General features: G+C 36.1%; 1 protein-coding gene across 1 annotated transcript in view; it reads left to right on the forward strand.

Annotated features, from left to right (window-relative positions):
• Positions 1–27,288, forward strand: part of NDFIP2 (Nedd4 family interacting protein 2) — a 67,196-nt gene that overhangs the window by 16,478 nt on the left and 23,430 nt on the right. Inside the window, exons 2-4 of the mRNA XM_082700892.1 lie at positions 16,223–16,388; positions 22,068–22,201; positions 27,095–27,188. Coding sequence (XP_082557018.1) covers positions 16,223–16,388; positions 22,068–22,201; positions 27,095–27,188 — 394 coding nt within the window. The remainder of the gene's footprint in view (positions 1–16,222; positions 16,389–22,067; positions 22,202–27,094; positions 27,189–27,288) is intronic.

The following is a 27,288-nucleotide window of genomic DNA, read 5'->3' on the forward strand; positions in this document are numbered from 1 at the left end:
CACTGTATTGTGCCCTTGCTGTAGAGCTCCTACTTGTTAGAAGCTAGAAGTAGTGGGGATTGATGGGTTGGGATTTATACCCATTTCTTGCACCCAGTGTATGATCTAGAACATAGTAGGCCCTTAGTAAATGTTGGTTGAGGAACTGTTGGGTAACTGGCTACTGAATGGAAATGAATGATTCACAGAAAGAAGATGAGGCTCAAAACCCAGTCAGGATTTTGCAGCTAGAAGGTGGTGGAGATCTTGAATTTCTGTCTTCTGGCATCAGATTATCTTCTTTTCTAGTTTATTCATTTAGCAACCACCCAGTCTTCTAAGAGAGTGTAAAATCAGAAAGACAGTACACCACCCTGATTTTTTAAATGACAAATAAATGCTTGTAATAGTAACTTTAACATTATTACAGGGGCTAGTTGCATTATGCCCTTGCAAATGAAATGAAATCATACCAATTATACACTCTTCAGCTTCAATCCAGTCTGTGTGTTAGACGCAGTTTCCACAGCTCTTGATTCAGTTTTAGCTAAGTCTCTTTAAAGTTAGCAGAGTAAAATAAGGACCCCTACAAAAGAGACAAAATGAATCGTCAGAGGTAGGAGGAAAACCAGAAGGAAACAGTTCTCTGGAGGCTAAAGAAAAACCAATTAGAGATACACTAAATCGTGTTGAATGTATTAAAGATTTTCTTACAAGAAGGACTGAAAAAAAGACTTTTGGATTTAACAATTAGGAGGTAGGTGTTCTTAGCAAGAGCTCTTTGAGTAAAAGCCAGTTGGTGATAGATTGGGAGAAAATGAGAATTAAAAGTGCACAGAGTAAGAATAGCGCTCCCTCGCTCTCTCTCTCTCTTTTTTAGGATGTTTGTCACCGAAGAAGGAAAGAAAGGAGAGATGGAAATAGTTCAAAAAGCACAAGGGGGAAAAACTCCTTTATTTTTAGCTGATGGCAGTTTTTCTCTTTTTTAAGTATGGCATGAATAGAATATACATGTGGGTAGAGAAAAAGAAACTAGTGGGGAAGGGAAGGAGAGACATAATTTAAAGCAAAAATGATCCTTTGGGAGGCAGGATCTTCTCTGTACAGTTATCTGGCATTTAGGAGCAAAGAGTATACATTAGGATGGGTGCCATAATGCTAAATTTAGAGATGCAGGGGAGAGAAGTTGAAGGAATTTTTGCATGAAAACTTGTTTTCTTCTGTGAAGTAGGAAGCAAAGATTTTGACAGAGAACTCCAAGGTTGAAAGTGAGGAATAGGAGATTGGCAGAGCTGAAACACCTGCCATGGTGAGCGCTAGTTCTGATGGCCCTGCTGGGATTAGAATTGAAATTTGTAGTGGCGCCATCATGTCATTTGTTTTCCTCTCTCTACCAGGAGTATAGCAGTCAGACTCATTCCAGATTGGATTCAATAGGTAGATGTAGTTAGAGGATACAGGAAGTAGGAAATTGAGTGTGAGTGTCACGCAGGTTTTTCACTTTATAATCCTGACTACATATGATAGCAAGTGAAACATGTGGTAGTGAATGGAGGCCCTGAAGAATTGATTTAGTGGAAGTTAAGGGAGAGAGAGAGGTAAAAGCCAGGAGGTTGTGACCAAGTTCTAAAATGTAGAAATCTTTTTTAGTAGAAGAGAAATAAATGAATATCATCAGATCAGGAAAGTAGTGAACTGAAGTAGTCTCTGGGCCAGTCAACTCTGAATATTATTACTTCCTGTCTTGTAGCTGAGGTGTTAAGTTGGTTTAGTTAGTGATCCTGTAATACAGTGGGATTTAGGGCAGGGGGAATGATATTGGGGGTGGGTAGAGAGCTGGCTTGTAAGTCTTGTTGACTGGGGATTGGGTTGTGACCCTTGTAAATAGTAGTAACAGGATGCGAGTGGGTCTGACAAACTGTATGGACAGTGTGAATTTTACGAGAGCCTCTTGATCTAGAATTGGCAGTATCTAAGAAAACTTTCCTTATCTTCTTGTTCCCAAATAAGGGGAGCTGTGGGAGGATTAACACTTTTGAGAGGTCTTTGAGGAATATAATGCCATCTAGGGTGAGTTAGATTTTGATTAAATATAGAGAAATCATTTTGTACAGTGACGGAAGGTGTAGAGGTTTTTCACGATCTACAGGATTTCTAACACTGGATTGAAAATTGTTAGAACCTGGATTGTAGAGTTTAAGTTTATCTGTTGGTTTTTATGTAATATATTGTTCTTTTTTCTTATTATATAGCATTTTAAAACTTTAATTTTAAAATAATTTTAGACTTAAAGAGAAGTGTGGAAAACTATTGCAAGGAATTCCTATATACCATTTATCCAGTTTCCTCAAACGTTGACATTTTATTATATTTGCTCTGTGATAATCTCTTTATATGTATGTACACATACAAACATATAACTGTGTTTTTTTCTGAAACATTTGAAAGTAAATAGCGGACATGCTGTCCCTTTACATCTAAATATCTCATCTCAGTGTGTGTTTTCTAAAAACAAAGTCATTCTTTTGTAAACTACAGTGCAAATTACTGAAATCAGTTATAGTGGTATAATAATAGAACCTGTGAACAATGTTCACCAGTTTCTCAAAGATCTTTTAGAGTGAAAGAAGATACATTTTTTACAATATCAGGATTTAGTTCTCGATTAAATACTGTGTGTATTGTGTCTGTTAGTCTTTTTTTTTTTTTTTAAGATTTTATTTATTTATTTGATAGAGAGAGATCACAAGTAGGCAGAGAAGGTAGGCAGAGAGGAGGGGGGAAGCATGCACCCTGCTCAATCCCAGGACCCTAAGACCATGACCTGAGCCTAAGGCAGAAGGCTTACTTAACCCACTGAGCCACCCAGGTGCCCCTCTGTTAGTCTTTTTTAAACTTTTTAGTCTTTCATGACAATGTTATGGAAAGATTTGCATTGGCTGTTTTATGGTATACCCTACAAATGTCCATTTTTTCCCCCTAATTTTCACCCGTTGGCTTTAGAGTTCATTGGTTATTATTGCCTGAAAAATAGTTGTAACTATCATGGTTGTCAAATGGTGATTTCCTAATGCTGTCATTTCTTCTACCTTTATTTAGAATTCTATAAGGAGACATTTTACTTTTGTCCTATTTATTTATTTATTTATTTATTTATGTATGTCAGTGTGAATGGGATTCTTATTTTATAAGTATCTGATTTCTTAAGAGTTGGGTTGGGCTGAAGAAGTACTGTTTACACTTACACATAGGGCTGTAGTGGAAGCACACTGACCAACACAACAGTTACTGCCACAGTAGCTTAGTACTGCTGTACTGGGTGCTTAATGAGGATTTTCTCATGGAGTTGTTTGTGGAAAGTTGGGAGTCCTTTATCAGCTGGGTCGTTGAATAAAGCAGTTGGAACATTGGTGGCATGTTGCTGACAGTGTTAGTGTGCAGTCCTTACAATTGCAGTACTAAGGGCTAGATAGTATTACTGTGAAAAAAGAATGTCTTTTTGTAGATTATGTAGGTGAATATGTAATGTGATTAGCAAAGGCAAAAGGACACCATGAAGAAAAATCTGTTAATAGATGGAGAATAGACAAAGAAAAAGCCCTTATGAGCCATTTTGACCTTTAAAATGGGTTTCATTAGAAAATCATCACACTAAAATGGATACATGTTGGTATTTAGTACAGTTAACTGATTGATAGAAAATAGCAAACGTGATCATATCAGGGTTTATGTGCCCAACTTTCTTTTCTTGTAAAGATAATGGTTATAAAAGGTTATTGAGGGGCGCCTGGGTGGCTCAGTGGGTTAAAGCCTCTGCTTTCGGCTCAGGTCATGATCCCAGGGTCCTGGGATCGAGCCCCGCATCAGGCTCTCTGCTCCGGGAGAAGCCTGCTTCCTCCTCTCTCTGCCTGCCTCTCTGCTTACCTGTGATTTCTCTCTGTCAAATAAATAAATAAAATCTTTAAAAAAAAAAAAAAAGGTTATTGAATAGATGTAGAGTGTGTGGTAATTTTTTTCTTTCAGTATCATTAAGAAATTTTAGTGTCAGTTTTCTGACTTAGAGAAACTTACTCCATTAGGCATAGATGGAAATCTTTAATGTATCACACTGTCTTACATTAAGAACAGAAGAGAATGCTTCTTACTTTCATCTGAGTTCTAGAGAACTTAGAAAAAGTGGAAAAGTAAAAAACAAACAAAAAATGCAATTTGCAAGCATTCATGCTGCCCATTTTTTAAGCTGTCATTTTGTAACTTTTTTTAAATTTAAAAATAGAATAATTTGATTTAGCACACACACGATTTTGTTACTTTTTAAATACAATATCATGACCATTTCCTTATGTAATTAAGTATCTTGTTAGAAACACCATCTTAAATGGCCATAAAGTGTTCCATTATATTGATACTGTGTGTTTATACTCTTTTGGATGACTAGATTGTTTATAGTTTTCCATTATCATAGTACTGTGGTTGACCAGCTTTATAAAGAATCCTGTTTTAAGTTTCTGATTAGTTAGTATGTAGTCTCAAAATAAGTGTGTTTTTGTAATGACCTTTTTAATTTTTATAATAAGTGATGTATATTGATTTTTAAAAATACAGGCAGTTTAAGTACAAAGAAAGAAGCAAACTAGGCATCCATACCTTACGAATCAGAAATAACTTAGGTAAGCATTTGGTGAGGATGATTTCATTTGTGGTTATAGAATGTTATAAAAAGAGGATAATGCTATTTATGCTGTTTTAAAAAATGACAGCATGAAATATGGTTTTGTTTGAATTTAATACCAAGGGAAAATATCGTAAAGAACTGTTGAATTCTAGATTAAGGTTTTTTTAACAGAGCCATTAGGTTATGTAAGATTTCACGAAAATTAAGAAAAATACAAAAACCAGTAAGAACTTAGGGTAATTTAAAAAGCAGTATATTTTAATTTTAGATAATAGACAATAAATCCCTGCTGTGATAGATGAGGTGAGTGATACTAATACTTTCTCTCATCTCTTTTCCCTGTTTCCTGTTTTTTATGTTGCATACATTTTTACTTTTTCAGGGTGTATGTTTCCTTTCTCTTTGCCAGCAGCTATTTAGTCTTTAGCTCTATGTTTAGCACTAGTTCTGTATTTAAGAGGAGTCAGTGCTAGCCACCGTATCTTTTCTTTTTCTTTGATTCATTTTCTGATTGCCTGGTTTTCATTATGAAGTAATTTTTTTTTTTCAAGGAGTCATGGGCGTTTTAAATACTTTATACATGGAAGACAACTTGGCTAGCTCAACTTTTTAAAAAAATGTAAACATTAACATGGAGGACATTGGAAGTTGGAGAGAAGTGAGTTGTGGGAAATCAGAGGGGGAGAGGAACCATGAGAGACTGTGGACTCAGAGGATTTTGGAGGGGAGGGGGGTGGAGGGTTGGGTGAGCATAGTGAGTATTAAGGAGAGCGCGTATTGCAGGGAGCAGTGGGTGTGGTGCATAAACAATGAATCTTGGAACACTGGAAAAAAAATTAAAATAAAAAAATAAATTGCTTGGGGCGCCTGGGTGGCTCAGTGGGTTAAAGCCTCTGCCTTCAGCTCAGGTCATGATCCCAGGGTCCTGGGATCTAGCCCAGCATCAGGCTCTCTGCTCCGCAGGGAGCCTGCTTCTTCCCCTCTCTCTCTCTTTGCCTGCCGCTCTGCCTACTTGTGATCTCTCTCTCTCTCTGTGAAATAAATAAAAAAAATCTTAAAAAAATTGCTTAATGGAAAAAAAATAAAATTATGGAACATTTCAAATATAAAGAAAAGTACAGGAAGTAATATAAAGGTAGTTTTATATCCACTGTGGAGATAATGGCAAATGGGAATAATAGGATTTTGGCATATGTGTTTCAGGTTTTGAACATTTTTTGCTTGCTTTAAAAAAAATTTTTTTTTTAAGATTTTATTTATTTGACAGAGATCACAAGTAGGCAGAGAGGCAGGCAGAGAGAGAGAGAGTTGGGAAAGCAGGCTCCCCACTGAGCAGAGAGCCCAACGTGAGGCTTGATCCTAGGACCCTGAGATCATGACCTGAGCTGAAGGCAGCGGCTTAACCCACTGAGCCATCCAGGCAGCCCTTGCTTTTTTTTTTTTTTTTTTTTTTTAAAGGAAGATAATTTTAAAGCCTTACATTCATGCCTCTCCCTTCTTCCTTGAACACTATCTTGAAACTGATCTATATAATTTTTGTGATATTTATGCTACATAAAATAGACACTTTAGTTTTAGATTATGTGAAAATGTATTTGTTACATTTTGAAAATTGAAATACATATTGAAAATATGTATTTGTGTTTGTATTTGCTGTTTATACTTCCCCAGCTTGCTTTATTCATCTAGCAGATTCATTTAGATCTGATCTACCAATTTGAAAATCGTGGAGTAATGCTTATTTTCTACTGGCAGACAGTTGTTTTCAGTATCTTGCTATTACAAATAGTACTTCTGTGAGCATTCCTGTACATGAATCTTAATGTCCAAGTGTGGGAGTTTTCCAGTGTTAATATCTGGAAGTAGAATCGTTGCATCCTACACTCCTTCAGCCTTACAAGGAATTGCCACATTGCTCTTTAGGGCACTTGAGTGAATTCATACTTTTACTAGTTTGAGTCCCAACTCCATCCTTTTTAACAGACAGTTTCTGCTTTTTTCATTATTAGGAATATTTTCTTTTATAATTTAATAATTTATATTCCTTATGGTAACACTGTTTTATTTCTTTTCTCCAGTAACTTTTGTTTTCCTAGAGTATTCATTTCTACTAGCCTTTATCAAAACATCACCCCCTTTATGACCTATTTTTGGTTCTCTACCTGTATTCTTTTGTAGTAAATTATTTTTTGATGAATAAAAATCCTGTGTATGACTGTTTGTTACCGTTCTGTGCTCTAAGTCACTGGGGACTTAGGGACCCTTGGCAGCCTATCAACAGGTGCAGAGTCTCAGGTAGTTTATCTCTAATTCAGTGACCTCAGTGATCTTAGTTTTGCTAACTCATTGATTTTTTGTTGTGGGAGAGGATAGCTGCTTGTGATTTTTTTGTATTTCTTTGTTGTTGGCTATCTTGCCTAGCTGTGGTAAGAAGGGCTGATTCTAGTGTAGTTGTTCTAAAGACTTGGATGATGTGGGATTGGAATTTATTTTCTTGTTTAGGATGTACAATTCAGGGTTTTTGTTTTGTTTTAAATATGGTTTAAGGGGCGCCTTGGTGGCTCAGGCGGTTAAACCTCTGCCTTAGGCTCAGGTCGTGATCTCAGGGTCCTGGGATGGAGCCCCCATTGGGCTCTCTGCTCAGCAGGGAGCCTGCTTCCCTCTCGCTCTCTCTCTCTCTGCCTGCCTCTCTGCCTACTTGTGATCTCTCTCTGTCAAATGAATAAATAAAATCTTAAACAAACAAACAAACAAACATGGTTTGATGTGGTAAGCTTTTAGGCCCAACACTTGCTTATTAAGTTACCGTGAGTTCCCATAAAGTTGAGCGATTTAATAAATATTTCAGGTTTCTACTATGTGTAAAGCACTGAGGAAATTGTAATAATAAATGAGGATCATTCTTGATCTTGAGTTGTTCTGTGCATCCGTTAGTTGCCTAGGCTCCCTTCCCCATTTTGGTAAAAGAAAAACTGGGAGGCTTAGAAAACAGTGAAGTTTACTGGAAGCCCTAAACTCGGCTACCTGTTTTAGGAGATACCAGGATGAATAAAGCATACTTCCTAAATTTCAGACAGTTATGATTTGATTGGAAAGGTAGAAACATCCCCAAATTTAATTAGAAGTTACCAAGGGTCCCTAAGTCCCCAGGGCATCTTGAAGCACATACAAACTTGCAGGAGAGAGTTTCCTGGAAGGAGATGGTTGCAATTAGAATTTACTAGTTCTTGTTTTTCATTTTTGTGCCTAAATAGTTTTGCTTTTAAAAGCTTTTGATGTTTAGACTCTGATTGCCGAAAGGGTCTTATTTCATGTCTAATGTGTATCTTGATGTTTTTACTCTCTTTTAATGTCTGAGATCTCAGTTTGTTACTATGAAGCATACTCTTTAGCCAGTTTTGCTTTTTTAAACTTTATTAAATACCACATTTGCTGACTTATTTTGGTGCATGCAAATCAGAAAATCTATCAGTGCCTTTTTATTTAATTTGATTAAGGAAACAAAACATTTCATTACAAGTTAACATAATATCAATGGCAATATATTGTCATTGTATTCTAATACGTATGTTAGCTTGTAAAAATCAGGTCACTGGAATATTTTGAAAGCTGAGGATTTGAATAGTTTTACCAATTGAAACATTAAATGTTTTTTCTGCTTTTGAAACATGCAGAGGAACATCTTTTTCATTGGGGTTTCTAAATTATGAGCCCTAAGACACTTAAGGAAATCTTAAACACTGAAATTGCTCCACATCTTTGTTTCTAAGAAAAAATAATTTAATGGAAGTTGGGTTTGTCTTAGAAATTACTATCTGTGTTACTCTAGACAAATAATAAAAAGTGCAGTGTGTTTCCTAACTGCGTTAAGGAAGATGAGAGTCTCATCTCTCTCCCAGCTGCATCTGTTTTTTTCTAGTCATTAGTCCTCCCCTACTACCCCCCATTTATAACACCTTGGGTATCCGTTAAGTGAATCATCTTAGGTTATCTTATTGCCCACCTTTGATCCAGGCACCCTGCCCAGAAGGAACTCCTTGCTGGTTGGGAACCAGTTGCTGTGCCAAAGGAGAGAATTGTCCTGATTGATGTAGTCAGTCAGGGTCTGGTCCTTACCTAAATTACTGTGAATCTGTAATGAAAGAAGGAGGAAGGGGTTTTAGAAAGACCCATCACATGTCTACCACAGATATCCTAGATGCTTAAGACCATAGTATAATCACTAACAGATCTCAAAAAGTTACTTGCATTGATCAAGTCAAGTAGAATAGAGACAGAAATCCAAGTTAGTGGCCAGATAAAAGAGCAACATTTATAAAGGAAACCTAAAATATTGTAACATATTTTGGTATAAAACTGCAAATATGAGGCTGAACATCTTCCTCTGATGAACTGTATAGACATTTGCGGCATATATTATGGTCTTTCATACTAAATTGATGTGAGCTAGATTGTTAGATAGGAGATTTTGAGAAGGTCTGTGAAGGCTGACAAGCAGTTACCTGAAGACAGACATCTTTAGATGAAAGGAAGTAATGAGAAGGCATCAATCCAGCATGCTTAAATATTTTTCTTTCCATCTGTCCCCCGCCCCCTCCTTTTTTTGAGGACTGTGAGGTCAGGCAAGTTGTTAACAGTCTGAGTTAAGATCATAATGACCTTTTGGTAAGAAGATAGCCTTGTAGGACACATTTGTAATAAATCAATATTAGGTAAGATCCCTGAAAGCTGAATAGACTTTGAAAAAAAAGCTTACTATTTGTAACAATTTAAGAATTAGGTCACAACATTTGTTGTTAATTAAAGACCTATGAATGCATTAATGAGGGTGCCCTATAGGACCCTTCAAATTGGAGTTGCCTGGGTGGCTCAGTTGTTAAGTGTCCGCCTTGCTCAGGTGAGTCCAGCGTCAGGCTCTCTGCTCGGCCGGGGAGCCTGCTTCTCCCTCACCTTCTGCCCACCACTCTGCCTGCTTGTGCTCTCTCTGTGTCAAATAAATAAAATCTTAAAAACAAAACCAAACCAAAACAAACCCTTCATATTTAAAGAGGAAATCTTAGGGTCTAGTTTATTTACATTGCAACTTTAGCTTATGAAAAGAAATTTAACCAGAGGGTGGCTGCTTTTGAAAATAGAACTTTATAAAATCTTTACCCCATCTGTTTAGCTTCTTTGTTCTTTGCTGGTCTTAGGGGTGTAAATATGCTCCAATTTTTGTCCTTTAGTCTACTTAGTAACTAGCTCTTAAAGACTTCAAAGTACATAGGTTAGCAAGGTTATTCTCTCTCAAGGCTTCCAATTTTACACTGTTTGACTGGTGACCTATCTTAAAAGAATTAAAATCTTTTTAATTTTAATTAATTTTTAAATTTTAACCAAGGCTGACTTCAGATACTTTGGAGCTTTTATTTTGATAATTCTTTGCAAGGCAGATATGACCTTCATTGTGTAAAAAACTCTTACTGCAGCTGGGAAAACAGATTGTAAATGAATGATTACATAAATAGTTTTCGTGATAGGTACTCTAAAGAATAGGATGCTTTAAGATTACATCAGAGTCCTGTTCTACTTTTGGAAGATGGGAAAGGCTTTTGTGAGAAATTGATTTTAATATGAGATCTGAATGATAATGTATGAGTTAGCTAGGCATATAATGTGTGGTATGGAAGGGAAAGAATTGAACATATATAGCCCAGAGTTGTTTTTTTGGTATGTGATTATGTTTAATGTTTCAAGAAATGAATTAATACTAATAAGTGGATGTGTAGGTCTGAAGCTCAGAGAAACAGTCTAGTCTGGCAGTATACATTTTGCCTTCTATTCTTTAATCATTCTGTTGTCCCATTAATTACCCCTCTCCTGATTTTTCCTTAAAAAAAACCAAACAGATATTCTTTAGTACATTTTTCAAGTGTCTATTTTTTTTTGCTACAATTCCAGATTGTTACTTTTAATGGAAAATTGCATATACATAAACCTAGGGGAACTATTACAATATTATGTAATATTTTATGTTGGAGAAAGCTTTTTATCATAGAATATAGTGCTTACCTTTATTACCTCATTGCTTCTGAGATATACCAAGATAGAAACTAGAGGTTTCATTTTTTTGCATTTTGGGTTTATTAAAAGTTAAAAATTTCAAATTAACTTATGCTTAGTGTAAAAAATTCAAATAGTAGAGAATGATGAAGTCACTTTCTTCACCTGCAGCTCTTTGCTGTTTCTTGCTTATCTTTCCAGAAATTTGATTGCACATGTGTATTACACAAATAACATCTCTCTTATTATTTTAAACCTTCACTTACACTGTATGTACTCTTTTGCATGTTATTTTTTTAGTTGACACATTGTGATAGCAGTTTTAAAATGAACCCCTCCCCCCAATGAAACAACCCTTACTTAAAGGCTTAGTTGTGTCATGATAAAATATCTGATGAGGCTTGGTTTTAAACTTTTTTTTTTTTTTGCAGAATTGTTCAGGTGGTGGAGCATCTGGAGCTCATGGTACTTTTTGTGGAACAGCATGAATTAATGATATTCTTTCATACTAAGAAGAAAGGTTTTACTTGCAGAAGTATGCTTATAATATGAAATATAAAGCCAAACCAGAATTCTGTACTTTCAAGAGAAGAAACGGAAAACTGGGCACAGTTTTGTTTTGTTTTTTAAATTAATACTCATTTGTTGCTTATACTTTCTTCCCTCATTGTTTATGTTTTTGCTTTATCATAAGCTAGCTCTCATTAGTGGAAAAATGTCCAGAGACAGCAAAGTTTTAGTGTAAAAATCCCTAAAATTAAGACAATTGTGTTAATGTACTTATTAGTGTGTTTATGTACATTAGGTGGACTACAGTAATTTAGTTTTATTGGTAGACAATCTAGCTTCATTTGCCAAGCAGCAGTGCTTTGTGGGAACCTGTCTTCTGAGCATATTGGTTTCAATCACTTGGCTCTCTGCAGGGATTTCTTAGCTCCTGCTATTACCTTATCCCTAGCAGCACAGTTAGGATAGCTCACTTCATTCTTGCGTGATTAAAATAGGTAGCTTGACTCTACCAGTTGATTTTATTTCAACTCTAATCTGTTTTTTCCTCTAATTCAGGTGTTAAATAAGGCAACATAGAATGATAGAGACTACCACAGGTTTTTGCTAGAGCCTTATCATCTTAGAGTTCAAAGGAGCCTTTGTGATCTATTAATATCATACAAAGGGCAAAAATCCCATTATGTAGGTTGGCCATTCAATTTTCTTGAGAATGGAAAGGGTGGAGAAAATGCTAAATCGAATGGAGCCCTGAAGTAATAGGTGTCAAGTAGGACTGTCCTGGGAGAAATAGCTCTGTGGTCATCCTAGGTATACAGCAGCCTTGAAGGAGTCATCCAAAATCTGCCTGAAGGTATTTGTTGCCTTAAAGAAAAGCTAGTGTTCTAATAATTTAAAAGATCTAGTGTGTGTGGGGGAGAAGATCTAATTAAAATTTTAAAGATCTTTTATGGAGTTAACATTTAACTTTTTGCAACTACGAACTTTTCTTTCCAGTTTTTGTCTTTTGGTACTAAGCGTAGTCAGAATATGACAGTATACAAAATACCTCTTCACAAACTTATTTATTTATTTATTTATTTATTCATTCATTTATTTATTCATTTATTCATTCATTCATTCATTTATTCATTTATTTATTTATTTATTTATTTGGTTAGTTAGTTATTTATTTGACAGACAGAGATGCGGAGCAGAGAGCCCGATGCGGAGCTGGGTCCCAGGACCCCGGCATCATGACCTGAGCCGAAGGCAGAGGCTTTAACCCACTTAGCCACCCAGGCCCCTCCCCCCTTTTTTAAACAACCTACATTTTTTTTCCCAAACACTGCTTGCTGAACAACACTTTTTAGTACCTCCATACATTGTCATTTTGATGTATTTAGAAAATATTTAGTGAGGTCTCTAGCTTCTCAAAAGCAAAGGTTATAGTTATTAATCTTTTATCATCTTAAGATAGACTGAAGTCTACAATAAAGGAGAGCTGCCAATTAAAGGAAACCAAACTGTAGTTTACACATGGGAAGGCTGGATTTCCAGCCAAATTTAATCATAATGCTTATGGTTGTCTTACCGTTAAAAGTGATTGGTATACATCAAGTCAGGACTAACTACAGACACATTTAAGACAGCCCGCCCTCTTGTCATCCTTTTATCCTTCATGCTAAAAAATGGTGGCTCTATATGCAACTTTTCATCACCCTGATCACTGTATTAAAGACATATTTTAGTATTCATATGCTCTTGCCCATGTATTTTCCAGAAGGCTCCAAAATATAACAAGCTAGGAAGATAACTTTTGAGGTGATGTGTGGACAGGAGACAGAGCCTGGTTCAGTATTGTATATATGTAGTTCCCACCCCACTTATCTCTGCCCCCTCCCCTTGTTTTGGGCTATTTATGATAATCCTGATAGAATGTAAAATAGAACCATTGGATAGCATGAATAAGGAAAAATTTCCACAAATGGCATTAATTTGGTGGCCATGTAGTTTGATTTTAACTTTTGAATGAATTTAGTTAAAAGGCAACCAGAGTGTGTTAATTTATAGAGGCACCAAAAATATCAAAATTAAAAAGTTGAATTTTGGAAGTTCTCTGTTATAGAGGTAGAGATTATTGACTGAGTTATTGGGTTTTACTGTTGATATATGGCAAATGTTCACTGTATATTATAATTTTGTAAAAATGAAACTGTGAAATGTGAGACAGGGCAGTTGAAATAATTTAGGGGGTGTTTTACAAGTTCCAAAGCTTTACTTCTGAGATTATATGTAAAAGTATCTGTAGTTACTCTTTTGTGTTGGTTTGTTTTTAAAGATTTTGTTTATTTATTTGAGAGAGAACATGAACGGGAGAGTAGAGGGAGAGGGAGAAGCAGACTTCGGGTGAGCAGGGAGACCATAGCGGGGCTTTATCCCAGAACCCAGGATCACAACCTGAGCTGAAGGTAGACACTTAACTGACTGAGCCACCCAGGTGCCCCTCTGTAATTACTCTTTTTATTGCAGTTATTTGAATACATTTTTAAAAAACATTTATTTTAGGAAGATAGCTCATGAGCACAGGGAGAGGCCGAGGTGGGGGGAAGAGAGAGAACAAGCAGATTCTCCCCATGGAGCCCAATGGTGGGGAGGGAGGACTCCACTCCGGGACCCTGAGATCATGACTTGAGCTGAAATCAGGAGTCAGCCACTTAACCAACTGAACCAGGCACCCCTGAAAACATTTTGAAAGGTTTTAAAAATTAGTTGGTCATTCTGGGGAGCACATTCATGTATTTGTTACCATAGGGAGTATTTCCTATGAGGAACCAGAGGAGAGCAATTTTGTCTTACAGGATCTTTTTCCTTAGTACAGTTCATCCACATTTGCAGCATTAAGGATAGAGATGGAACAGTGGTTTCCTTTTTTTGACACCATCACTGTTAGTTGTTTAGTTGGTAATGCTAAGTATATATCTATACCTTACTTTTATTTGCCTTAACTTGCTCATATAACATTTTTGCTCTTTGAAGTATGATCAGAGATGACTGAGTTAGGAATTCTCCTGGGTGCTTTGTTACAGGAAACATGGAAGATGCTTGGTGACACTGAGACAGCATACAGGTAGTCAGGAGAATGCTCATGTAGTGCCAACTCAGAAAACTGTGGCAAGTAAATACAAACCTTCTAGAAAATTCACTTTATGATTGTTTGACCTTACAACTCAGTTTCTGTGATGGAATTTTATTACCTAAACCTTGGTGCTATGGGAAAAAAACCTGTCTTATTAACTTGAGAAATGATTTTAGATATGTTTATGGCAGTTCTGGTAAAATAAAATTTATGAACTCACTCTATTGTTCTAGTGTGATCACTCACTAAGACATGCAAATAGCAGTGAAGCAAATTTTACTTTGTATTTATAGGCAAATGAATGACTATTTATTGAACTGATAGCACCAAATTATAAAGCATATTGAATTAAAGGGGAAGAAGGAGGAAACTAGTATTTCCTGTGTGCTAGGTGTTAGTGCTAGATGCTTTTCAAATATTATTTTATAAGTCTGTGAGGATTTTGGCTGCATGTAGAACTTAGACTTGAAGACACTGAGGCACAGAGAAGAGGTTTATCAAAGCTCCTAAAAGGCAGAGCAAGAATTTGCATGCTCTTCTTTTTTCTTTTTTCCCCCACCACATCACAAAACTCATATTTGTGTGTCTACAGATTTGGTCTGTGACAAAATTTATTTGGGGGATTATTTTTAACATGGAATTTCTTAAAGGACAAGAATAAGTTAAAAATATGAAAATCGAATAACATTGAAAGCCTGTAGTATTTCTCCAAACCAAGATTCTGGTGGATTTATAAAAATGTTTTTAAAAATTTAATAATAACTCTTTCCAAGTATATCTAAGGATCAATTATAGTACCTTTTTAATGAGCCACTTTTTAAAGTACTGATGCTTTTGGTTGACCTACAGTTAGGTTGTCTACATGTAGTTATTATCACCGCCTAACAAACGAGCATTTAAAAGATTACTTATAAAGTAAGAAGTCTGTAACCCTACCACTTGGATTTGATTCTTGGCCTTACCCTTTCTAGCTGTTTTGATGTCTGGCAAGTTACTGTAGGTGTCTGTACTTCGTAGGTTGTTTCCGCTCCCACCCCCATTTTAATCTGTCAAACGGGGATGACGTTCTCTATTTCATGGATTTGTTGTGAGGATTAAATGAGTTAAATGATTGCAGATCCAGCATATTATCTTGCACTTCCTGAGCTTTTGATAAATTTGTTGTGTTGAAGGACATCTTCTAGGATTTTGTATACACACTGATTCATCTTGCTTTATAAGTAACTCTTTTGGTACTTGAGAATACCTCCTTTAGAGTATTTTACATTTTTGGAATGTTTATTATTATTTCATTTTATTAATTCAGGTTAGATTTTCAATTATTCTAGATACTAGTGTAATAGAAATGGTATGATGGTTTAATTACTAGATGCTTTTCTTTTTTTTCAAGATTTTATATTTTATTTGACAGATCACAAGTAGGTAGAGAGGCAAGCAGAGGGGGTGGGGGAAGCAGGCTCCCTGCCTAGCAGAGAGCCCAGTGCGGGGCTCCATCCCAGATCCCTGGGATCATGACCTGAACCAAAGGCAGAGGCTTTAACCCACTGAGCCACCTAGGCGCCCCAGTGCTTTACTTTTCTTTGTAGTACACAGTGATTAATATATTGTAGTCAATATTTACTGTAAGATTGAATGAATTTGAATCTGTTTGTAGTCATGATTTTTTTCTTTATAAATTCTTAATTTGAACTTCCTTTTCTATTATAAAGAAACTACCAAAATCTAAATTTCTTAATGACTGCTTTAGTTTCTTTAAAGTTTTGTTCTTTTTAAATGTTATTTCACTTTGTTTTTAGCTAAAAGGTGATCCTTTGCCTGAAATAATCTTCAAAAATTTCCTTAAAATTTTTAAAAATAATAATCCGAATGACATTAATGTTTTTTTTTCTTTGTTCTCTTAGCTTCACAATGAAGAGGATAATTCTGAGTCATCTGCTGTAGAGCAGCCATCAACTTCAGACGCAGCACCGCAGAGTGTTCAGGCTGCTCCTTCAGCATCAGTACTTGAAACGGACTCTTCTCCTCCACCTTACAGTAGTATTACTGTGGAAGTACCTACAACTTCAGGTATTATTTTTAGTATGAGACAGCGAGTAATATTTTTAGTAACTCAGTTTTTTTTTTTTTTTAAACTGGTATGGTTTTATTTAATTATAGAGTCTCTTAACATCTTCTAGGTTTAAGGATTTTTTTTTTTTCTTTTTACAAAAAACGTTTTCCAAAGGATAGTTTGTAAAATATTAACTCAGATATTACTTGTCTTATGTTGTTGTTTTCAAAAAAAAATAGAAGTGTAAACTTTCTTATGCTTACTAGAATCTGTTTCCAATAGAGTGGCATATTCCTTTTGTAAGAAATAAATAAATGTGTATATATATAAATTTATGTGTATAGATGCACATTATCTATAGATATATAGATATATGCATAAGTGTATGTGTGTATATATACACATATGTGTTTGTGTATACCTACCTCCATAGTTACAAAATAAGGTGTGAGTGGACATGTGGTTTGTGTGAACGGAGGTGAAGGGTATACATAAGATGACCATATACACATGGTAATAATTCCTGGACACAAGGCAGTGTTTCCTGCTTCCTACTATTCATTTTATCCTTTCCTTTCTGGTCTTTCTAAAGAACTACCCTTATTTATTTCTCTGGCCACAATTTATATTTTCCCAATAATGCTAAGTTAATCATCATACAATTTATTTTTTATTTTTTACTTATATTCCTGTTACATTAGTTCCAGGCATATATAGTGATTTAGAAGTTCTGTATTTTACTTAGTGCTCATGATAATAAATGTACTCTCTATTTCCTTCCTTTTCACTCATCCCTCTACTCACATCCCCTCTGTTAACCATCTTATTTATTCTCTGTGTTAATAGTTTCTTTTTTGATTTGTGTCTGTTTTGTTTCTTAAATTCCACAGATGAGTGAAATTCTCTGATATTTTGTCTTTAACTTATTTATGTTAGCATTGTACAGTCTAGCTCCATCCATGTTGTTGCAAATGTCAAGATTTCATTCTTTTTTAAAACACTGAGTGATAATTTCATTGTGTGTGTGTGTGTGTGTATCTTCTTTATCCACTATATAATTTGACTATTGTAAATAATGTTACAGTCAATACAGGGGTGCATATATTCTTTCGAATTGATGTTTTCCTATTCTTTGGTTAAATATCCCGTCATGTGATTACTGGATTGAGTAGTCTCTCTCTCTCTCTTTTTTTAAGATTTTATTTATTTATTTGAAAGGGAAAGAGAGCATAAGCACAGGGGAAGCAGCAGAGGGAGAGGAGGAAGCAGGCTCCGCCCTGAACAGGGAGCCCAATGTGGGGCTCAATCCCAGGAACCTGAGATCATGACCTGAGCCCAAGGCAGATGCTTAACTGTCTGAGCCACCCAGGTGGCCCAGGGTAGTTCCATTTTTAATTTTTTTAATCTCCATATTGCACTAGTTTTCATTCCCCCCAGCAGTGCATGATGGTTCCTTATTCTCCACATCCTCACCAACACTTGTTTCTTTCTTTTTTTTTTTTTTTTTTTTTTTAAGATTTTATTTATTTATTTGACAGACAGAGATCACAAGTAGGCAGAGAGGCAGGCAGAGAGAGAGAGAGAGAGAGAGAGAGGGAAGCAGGCTTCCTGCGGAGCAGAGAGCCTGATGCGGGGCTCGATCCCAGGACCCTGAGATCATGACCCGAGCCGAAGGCAGCAGCCCAAACCACTGAGCCACCCAGGCGCCCCACGAACACTTGTTTCTTAAAGTTAATCATTATATAATTAAAAAATATTTAAAATATGGTTTTGTATACTATTATAAGTAATCTCTAAATATTTTATATGTTGATTATGAAACATTTTTTAAACCTGTTATAAAAATATGCTTTAATGTTAAAAAACCCTTCACTAGAGTTTTTCATCTTTCTTATTTCTTATTTTGTAATTAATACCATTATTTCTCTTAAAATCATTCCAGCCTTTTTTGGTTACTGTTGTTTTATCTAGATCATAAAGGTTGTGTAAAAAGACCAAACCATTTACCTTTTTCATTTATAATATTATGCAGTTACTGAAAATCATCTTCTGTATGAAGGTATTCTCACTAATAAATTAGCAGATGCTTACTCCATTTATTTGTATATAATGTTTATTTGATCACTATGCTTATTTAGTGCCCAGTATGACAGTTTTTTTTTTGTTGTTGTTGTTTTTTTTAAGATTTTTATTTATTTGTTAGAGAGAGAGAGAGAGATACAGAGTGCAAGCACAAGCAGACACAGTGGCAGGCAGAGGCAGAGGGAGAAGCAGGCTCCATGCCGAGCAAGGAGCCCGATGTGGGACTCGATCCCAGGACGCTGGGATCATGACCTGAGCCGAAGGCAGCTGCTTAACCAACTGAGCCACCCAGGCGTCCCAGTATGACAGTTTTTATATTGATTTATAGCAGTTTTATTTGTCTTAAAATTTAATAGTTGTATTGGTGCTTGCTAAAATTTATAACGGGCTAAATATTCTTCATTATTCTTCAAGTTTCCAGAATACAGTTCAGTGAATTTTCTACCCTTAAACAAACAAACAAAAAAACCCAAACTATTGGTAGTCTTGAAGAAAGAAAATAGAAAATTAGTTGTTTCGCTGATGCCGATCTGTGTTTAAATGATGGAAGATGATAAGATTGAAATTGTAATTTTTTTGTTGTGGCCACCATTGCCACTGCTGTGTAACAAACCAAATGAAGTACAGTATCAACCATTTTTATTAGTTCTTACGGTTTTTGTGGTGGGCTAGGCTCAGTTATGGAATTTTCTCCCAGGATCTCATGTGATTATCATCTTTCGGTGACCTGGAGCTCGAGTCATCTTAATGGCTTCCTTATGAACGTATTTGGCAGCTGATGCAGGCTTTAGCTAGGTCATCAGATGCAACTGTTGGCTAGAACACCTCTGTGTGGCCTCTTATTGTGGCCTGCACTTCCTCACTGAATGGAGGCTGGGTTCCAAGAATAAGCATTTTGAAAGCCAGAGAGAAGCTGTATCACCTGCTTTGGCATTGCTTCAAAAGTCACATAGTATCACATCTGCCAGGTTTGGTTTGTTAGAAGTGAGTCACTAAGTTTTATCTTTATTCAAGACGGTTGAGGAATTAGTCTCGACCTCTTGGTGGGAAGAGTAAGTTTCAGCGCTGTCACAGCTGCCTACTGTCTTTCCCTCCAATGCCAGACCATTCCCTTTGTCATTCTTCTTTATTTCCGGAAATGGCTCCAGGAGGCCAGAAACCGTGGAGTCATCTTTTTGGGACTATATCCAAAATTGTATGTTTGTTTTCTCCTGTAATTTTTTATGTAATTAAATATGTTATTAATAGATTTCTGTAAGCCAGTCAACTTCTGTATTCCTAGAATAAATTGTCACTGTGTTCTAATGTCTTCTGTATTTAGATTTGTTAATATTTTTTAGAAGCTTTGCCGTTTTATTATGGGATCTTTATGTACTATCCTTATCATTTTAGTATTAATATTGTGGAAGCAACATAGCATGAATTGAGAAGCTTCTCATTTTTCTTTGCTCTAGAATAGTTTTGAAAATGAAGCGTGCCGTTTTTAAAGGTTAGATAATTTTCACTTGTAAGATGAGTGGAGCCTGCTACCTACCTGGGTGTTCAGTTATTCTTATAATCAGTGTTATTCCTGGTCCCAGAATTTTATTTTTACATCTGTACTAAAATGACTGTAATTGAGCACAAGAAAGTCATTCTAGAAGTTTGCGTCTCTTTAATGAAAACCATTGATACTAATTTTCAGCTTCTCTTAGTGTTGTATTTGAAGCATCGGCAGGACCAATTTTCAGTGATTATTTATGTTTTTCAGTAGGTCACTTTCTGACTGGTTTTATAGATCTGAGCAGCATCAGTAATAATAGTTGACATTTGTATAATGCTTTACAGTTTACAGAGTCCTCTTAAATACTCTTAAATTCTGTCATATAATAGCAAGTAATAGCCTTGCTGGCTCAGATTTATGGATGAGAAAGTAGAGCTTCATAAAGTGCTTAAGTGATTTGCTTGGGGTCATACAACTTAAGGAGCTGGGACTGTAGCTCCTCAGATGTTAAGTTTTCTCCTTGAGAACCACTGCCGTAAAGGGTAGACAGAAAATAAGTGGAATTAAGCAGTGAAAACTAAAGCAGTAGTAAAACAGTGCTCCTTCCCCAGTTTCATCTGTTACTGGATAGGATATTTTTGTCTGTTGTGGGAGTTAAAACTTTTTGAAAACTCACATAACTGTTGTTAATGTTAAAAGATCTCTCTCTTCTTGGATAATGTATGTCATTGTTCCAGTTTTTAAATTTCTAATTTTAATGTTAGTGCCTTAAAATTCATAACCATTGCTTTCACTTAAATTTTCTTCTATTTTAGTCTTCAGACCTAAAGAAATCTGTTTACTTGACTGTGTGTTGTGTTTTTACATCTGAATAACCAGTCATTTCTAAGAGTTTATGATTCTTATGCCTTTTTGGTGGATAACGTTCAGTATTATACTGCTACTAGCATTGGAATAAAAGTTGCCCAGCTTCAGATCCTTCGCTCTTATTGATAGCATTTAAAAATTTTATTTTAAAGTCTATATCCATTACAATACAATAGGAAAAGTATTGCTAGAATGAAGTGTGTTTTTGTGTTGGAAATGCAAGAAATTCTGATGGAGAAAATGTATAAATACTATAGTTACAATAAGGAAATCACAGAAGTGATGTCAGACATTATAGTATGAACTACTATGAGAACTTACCTGTTTTTCATGACAGTGATTCTAGCATAAGTCTAATCAGTTTATTGACCTGTATGTATCATTTTACTTGTACTGCTCAATTTGGTGATAAGTAATGCAGGTGGGATTTTTTTTGGTTTTTTTTTGTTTGTTTTTAATTAGCAGTCTACACTTATTCTACTGTGCTATATTTCTGGAGATCATATTTCAAAAATAGTTTAAAAGTTGGGGAGGGGGAGAAATTCTTCATAAAAAACTAGATAGATATAGGGAAGAATGGGAAGGGAGGACAAGAGTAAAAAGGAGCTAAAAATACTCAGTTTTTGTTTTGTTTTGTTTTTAGCGAAAATAAATATTGAATTTGCTGAAGAGATTCAGGCAGTTTCTAAAACTGACGTAGAAAAATGAACCTCACGTGTTATCAGAACAGATACTGGCATTCAGGAAATCCCTGGGTTCTGCTACTTAATGGTTGTGCAATACTGGGCAGATTACTTCTTTGGACCTCAGAGTTGCTAAGATTAATGTATATAGCAGTAGTATATTACATGGTTAGTACTATGTAAATGTTGTTATTCCTGATACTTTTGCTTTTTGGGCTATGAGATTATGAGCAAGTAAATTAAATTCTTTTAGCATAGCAGTGGGTACAGAGGATGCCCATATGTGGTGAGTTTCTCATTTCCCTTGTACGCAGATTTTTAGAATTTCCATTCTTGATATTTTTGTTTTGTATATCAGCCTGTAGGTGATAGCTATCAGTCTTTTCCCTTTATAGTAAATATGGGGCTAAACTACCATATACGTTGTAGTAGTAATTTATGTTACGTAGCTTATAAAATAGGACTACAAAAAGCAGTAATAGTCTTTAGTGGCCTGTTGCAAGTTATTAAATTACATTTTTGGCTGTAAACATTTTATGAAGTAGTTTAATGGTTGTCCTTTTTTTCATCCCTTTCTTCAGATACAGAAGTTTACAGTGAGTTTTATCCTGTGCCACCTCCCTACAGTGTCGCTACCTCCCTTCCTACATACGATGAAGCTGAGAAGGCCAAAGCTGCTGCCATGGCAGCCGCAGCAGCAGAGACAGCCCAGAGAGTAAGGCAACTGATGGCTTCTTTTCGAGAATATCGTTTTTAGTGATTCTTAGTACCTTTAGTAGTGTTAAAAATAGTTCTCTGAGTTTGAGAGTGTGCACGTATTGTTATTTAGTATCTTCTCTATTCCTATTTATGTGTGTCGTTATTTTTTGGTGAAATTGGCACTGTCCTATCCATTCCTTTACCTTATTTCTGTTTCTATTTATTTCTGTTTCTACTGATCTTTCTTTGTAGCACAAGATGTGCTAATTCGTGGGACTCCTCATCCTTATCTGTACCAGGACATTTTCCAAGTCTTGATTTCTTTCCTTTCATGTGCTTTCACCGCCCCCCCATCCTCTGACTTGTTCACTCTAGATGCTCCACCCCATCGACCTCTTCTCTGTTGAACTCCTTATCTCCCTCCTCATATAGTTTAGATTCTGTGATCCCTAATTAAAATCATAAGTAATCTTTTTTCCCTACTCATTTGTATGTATTAGAGCCAGTCTGGTGTAACTCCACGAATGAGCTCAGCGTTAGGTTAAAAATCACAGAGAAATAAGTTACAAGTTTTCAAATTACGTTTGTCAGCTCACTGTGTGTGTGTGTGTGTGTGTGTGTGTGTGTGTCCTTTTACACATCCCACCCTAGAATTTTAGAACGATGGTCAAGGATTCCACATGTCCTACTTTCTCTTACTGTCTTGGTAGTAGAGTCAGTGATGAATACGTGTATATTCTCGTTCTGGTAAAAGGAGTAACTGTCTCAGGAGTGGAGAACCAGTGAGACACATCCATGCTGTTCTATGGTCAGAGAATAGATGGAAGTTATTTACATTTTATTTATTTATTTTAAATGATTTTATTTATTTACTTGGGGATAAGAGGCCACAGAGGAAGAGAGGGAGAAGCAGACTCCCTGCTGAGCAGAGAGCCCGAGGATGGGCTCCATCCCAGGACCCTGGGATTATGACCTGAGCTGAAGGCAGATGCTTAACCGACTGAGCCACCCAGGCCCCCATTATTTACATTTTAGTGTGGCTGCAAGCAGGGCTAGAGTTTGTTGCCTTTTTTTCTTGCTTCAGACTTTTTAGAGATATTTCATATTCCTGGGTTCATCCCATGTTGTTTAAGAAAAGACACCAAAAAATCACTTTACACAAACAACTAGAATCAGGTGAGGGACAAAAGGAGAGAAAGGTGATTCTATGTAAAGCATTCTTCTTCTGCCATTAGGCCAGAGTCCAGCGAACAGATTATCTGATAGGTGAGCGTTTTTTCCTGGATGGGTTTTTTTCATCAGTACATCCCTTTCCATGACTGTTCCCACTCACATATTCCAACACACAGTTAAATGTCAACATAATTAGCTTTGGGCACGTAAGTAAGGACAGTAAGCCTCAAATTTATTATTTATGCCATTTCCCTCGGAGGGTGAAAGTAAGTCTTTGTTAAGACAGTGGCATAAAATATAACTCAGTCAATAAAGATTTTTGATACTTGGAGGAGAGAATCAGGGAGAAAGAATAGATCCGTAGTGTGGAGTTTCTGTCAAAATCAGTTTTAGGTTGCTTCGCACATACATGGTTGTACATGCATTATTTGCATGCATGCACTGTCCATGAATGAGAAGAGCATAACTCCTTTTCTCAGGGAGTGTCTCCCTGGAGACCTTGGAAATGGCAAATGTCCTTAAAAGGATGCTACTTGACCTTGGGACATCTACTGCCCTAACTTCCACACTATAGAACTCTGAAGAGAAAGAAGCAAGCATTGTCTTGCTTTCTGCTTTGGGAAAAGCATGAGGGTGATTTACCTTTTGGAGAGAAAACTCTGAAATATTTCTACTCCAACCTTTCATTGTCATCATTTCTAGTGTCTTGTTTTTAGAAAGTAATATGATCCCAGTCTGAAATGGAACATGTCCAGAAGAAAAATTTTCCGTTTTCAACTGCTTCTGATATCATTGTAATGCCAGCTTTTGAAGATTGTGGAAAATTTCATGGAAAGCAAAATATAATTGAACAGAAGAGACTTATTTATAAAGACTCTTAAATTCATCAGTTTCTAATGCAATGCTCCAGCACCCTCTTTTTGGCAAAAGTATGGGTTTCTATACCTGATTCAGATAGAAAACTGGCCCGATTAGCATTTGAGTATGTATTTGGTTGTAAATGAATCTCACCTTTCTTAAATCCATGCTCATTGGGAGAATACAGGTAGTAGCCAGGAGACTTGGGAACAACACTGTTTTCTACTATTTCCTGTTTCTGATGTGCAGGATTGCATGCAAATTATGGGATGATTAAATAGATTTACAGATATGAACTCTTTTTTAAGAAGATTTATTTATTAGAGCACGTGCACTAGTGCGAATTTGCACTAGAGTGGGAGGAGGGGCAGAGGGAGAGACTCTTCAAGCAGACTCCTCCCTGAGATCATGACCTGAGCAAGAGGCAGATGCTTAACTGACTGAGCCATCAAGGCACCCCAAACCCATTATTTTCTAATGGTCACTACACATGCCCACATCTCTCTTCTGGGGAACGACACTCTTCCAAAGCTGTCTGCAATGTAAATAGCCTTGAAAAGATAGTACAAAAGAAGGGTGGCCAAAGATGTATACCTCAAAGATGTATGGAAATATTAAGGACTCGTAGAGAATTATCTCCTGACTAGAGCCCACTATTGATGGGCATTTAGATTGTGTCTAATCTTTGCTCTTAATATTATTGCTGCAGGGCACCTGGATGGCTTACTCTGTTAAGAAAGAGTCTTACTCTTGATTCCGGCTCAGGTCATCATCTCAGGAATGTATCAAGCTCTGTCGGGCTCTGTACTAGGCATGGAGTCTGCTTAGGATTCTCTCTCTCTCTAAAAAAAGCGAGCAAATCCAAAAAACATTGCTGCAATGAATTATCTTTAATACATCATTTCTTGTAAGTGGGAATATATTGTATATTTGTACAGTATATTTCAAGAGCTGGAATCATTGGGTGTGTACATTTTTTTCTTTTTTTTTTTTGAGTTTTTATTTAAATTCTAGTTAACATATACTGCAATATTAATTCCAGGTATACTTCTTAGTAATTCAACATTTATATACAAAACCTGGTGCTCTTCACAAGCACACTCCTTAATCCCCATCACTTTTTTAACCCCCTTCCCCTCTGGTAACCATCAGTTTGTGCTCTGTAGTTGAGTCTGTTTCTTGGTTTGCCCCCCCACCACCTTTTTAACCCCTATTGATCATTTGCTTTGTTTCTTAAATTCCACATATGAGTGAAATCATGTGGTATTTGTCTTTCTTTGACTTATTTTGCTTAGCATAATACTATCTAGCTCCTTCCATGTCATTGCAAATGGCAAGATTTCATTTTTTTTTTAATGGCTAAGTAATATTTTACCATATATATATACCACATCTTTATTCATTCATCATTTGATGAACACTCAGGCGGTTTCCATAATTTGGCTATTGTAGATAATGCTGGTGTAAACATTGAGGCGCATGTATCCCTTTTGAATTAGTATTGTTGTATTCTTTGGGTAAATACCTAGGAGAGCAGTTGCTGGGTTGTAGGGTAGTTTTATTTTTAACTTCTTCCTCCATACGGTTTTCCAGAGTGGTTGCAGTAGTTCTCACGAACATTGCAGGAGGGTTCCTTGCCAGTACCCATTGCATCTTGTGTTGTTGATTTTAGCCATTCTGACAGGTGTGAGGTGATATTTAGTGTAGTTTTCAGGAAATCTCGATGATGAATGATGTTGGGCATCTTTTCATGTATCTGTTGGCCATCGGATATCCTCTTTGAAAAATGTCTGTTCGTGTCCTCTGTTCATTTTTTAATTGCATTATTCATTCTTGGGGTGTTGAGTTTTTAAGTTCTTGTATGTTTTGGATACTAACCCTTTATCAGATAAGTCATTTGCAAATATCTCTTACCATTCCATAGGTTGCCTTTTAGTTTTTTCAATTGTTTGCTTCACTGTACAGAATCTTTTTATTTTGATGAAATCCCAGTAACTTATTTTTGCTTTTGTTTCTCTCGCCTCAGGAGACACATGTAGTAACAAGTTGTTACAGTTGATGTTAAGGAGGTTACTTCCAGTGTTCTCCTCTAGGATTTTAATGGTTTCCTATCTCATATTTAGGTCTTTAATCTGTTTTGAATTTTATTTTGTGATTGCTGTAAGAAGGTGATCCACTTTCATTCTTTTGCATGTTGCTGTCCCGTTTTCCCACCACCATTTGTTAAAGAGACTGTTTTTTTCCCACTGGATATTCTTTCCTACATTGTTGAAGATTAATTTGCCATATAGTTGTGGGTTGTACATTTTTTTTTTAAAGATTTTATTGATTTATTTGAACAGAGAGAGAGATATCACAAGTAGGCAGAGAGGCAGCAGAGAGAGAGGGGAAGCAGGCTCCCTGCGGAGCAGAGAGCCCGATGTGGGGCTCGATCCCAGGATCCTGAGATCATGACCTGAGCCGAAGGCAGAGGCTTTAACCCACTGAGCCACCCAGGTGCCCTACATATTTTTGATAAATATTGCCAAATTGCCAGCCATAGAGATCATACCAGTGTAGATTCCACCACTGATTATGAAAATTCCTCTTTCCCATTCAATGCAAGTATGTCAGTCACATCTTTCTTGATAAAGTTTTCATTAATCTAATGTTCAGTTTTTATCTTTATTTGTTTTCTTTTAAAGTTATTCTTTTCAAGTGAGCTCATGAAAATTATTTGCTAATGTTTTTGAATACAACTTTGTGCCAGACGTACTAATTGTATCATTTTGTCTGTACAAGTTGAGAATATCTGATTTTATTTCAGTTCTAATCTTTATACTTAATAAAGTTATAATTAGTTTTTTAGTGGGCTCTTCTAATGTTATGTGTTTTACAGATTCAGGAGGAAGAGTGTCAACCAAGAGATGACTTTAGTGATGCAGACCAGCTCAGAGTGGGTAATGATGGGATTTTCATGCTGGCATTTTTCAGTAAGTGATTTTTCATTTCCAGATTGTTTTTTTTCATATACTAGCTGTGTGTGTATTTAAAGTAACCTAGTAAAGAAAGGCAAATACTGTTATTGTGTGT

This window comes from Mustela nivalis (assembly GCF_964662115.1).
Source record: "Mustela nivalis genome assembly, chromosome: 15".
NCBI classification, from domain to species: Eukaryota; Metazoa; Chordata; class Mammalia; order Carnivora; family Mustelidae; genus Mustela; species Mustela nivalis.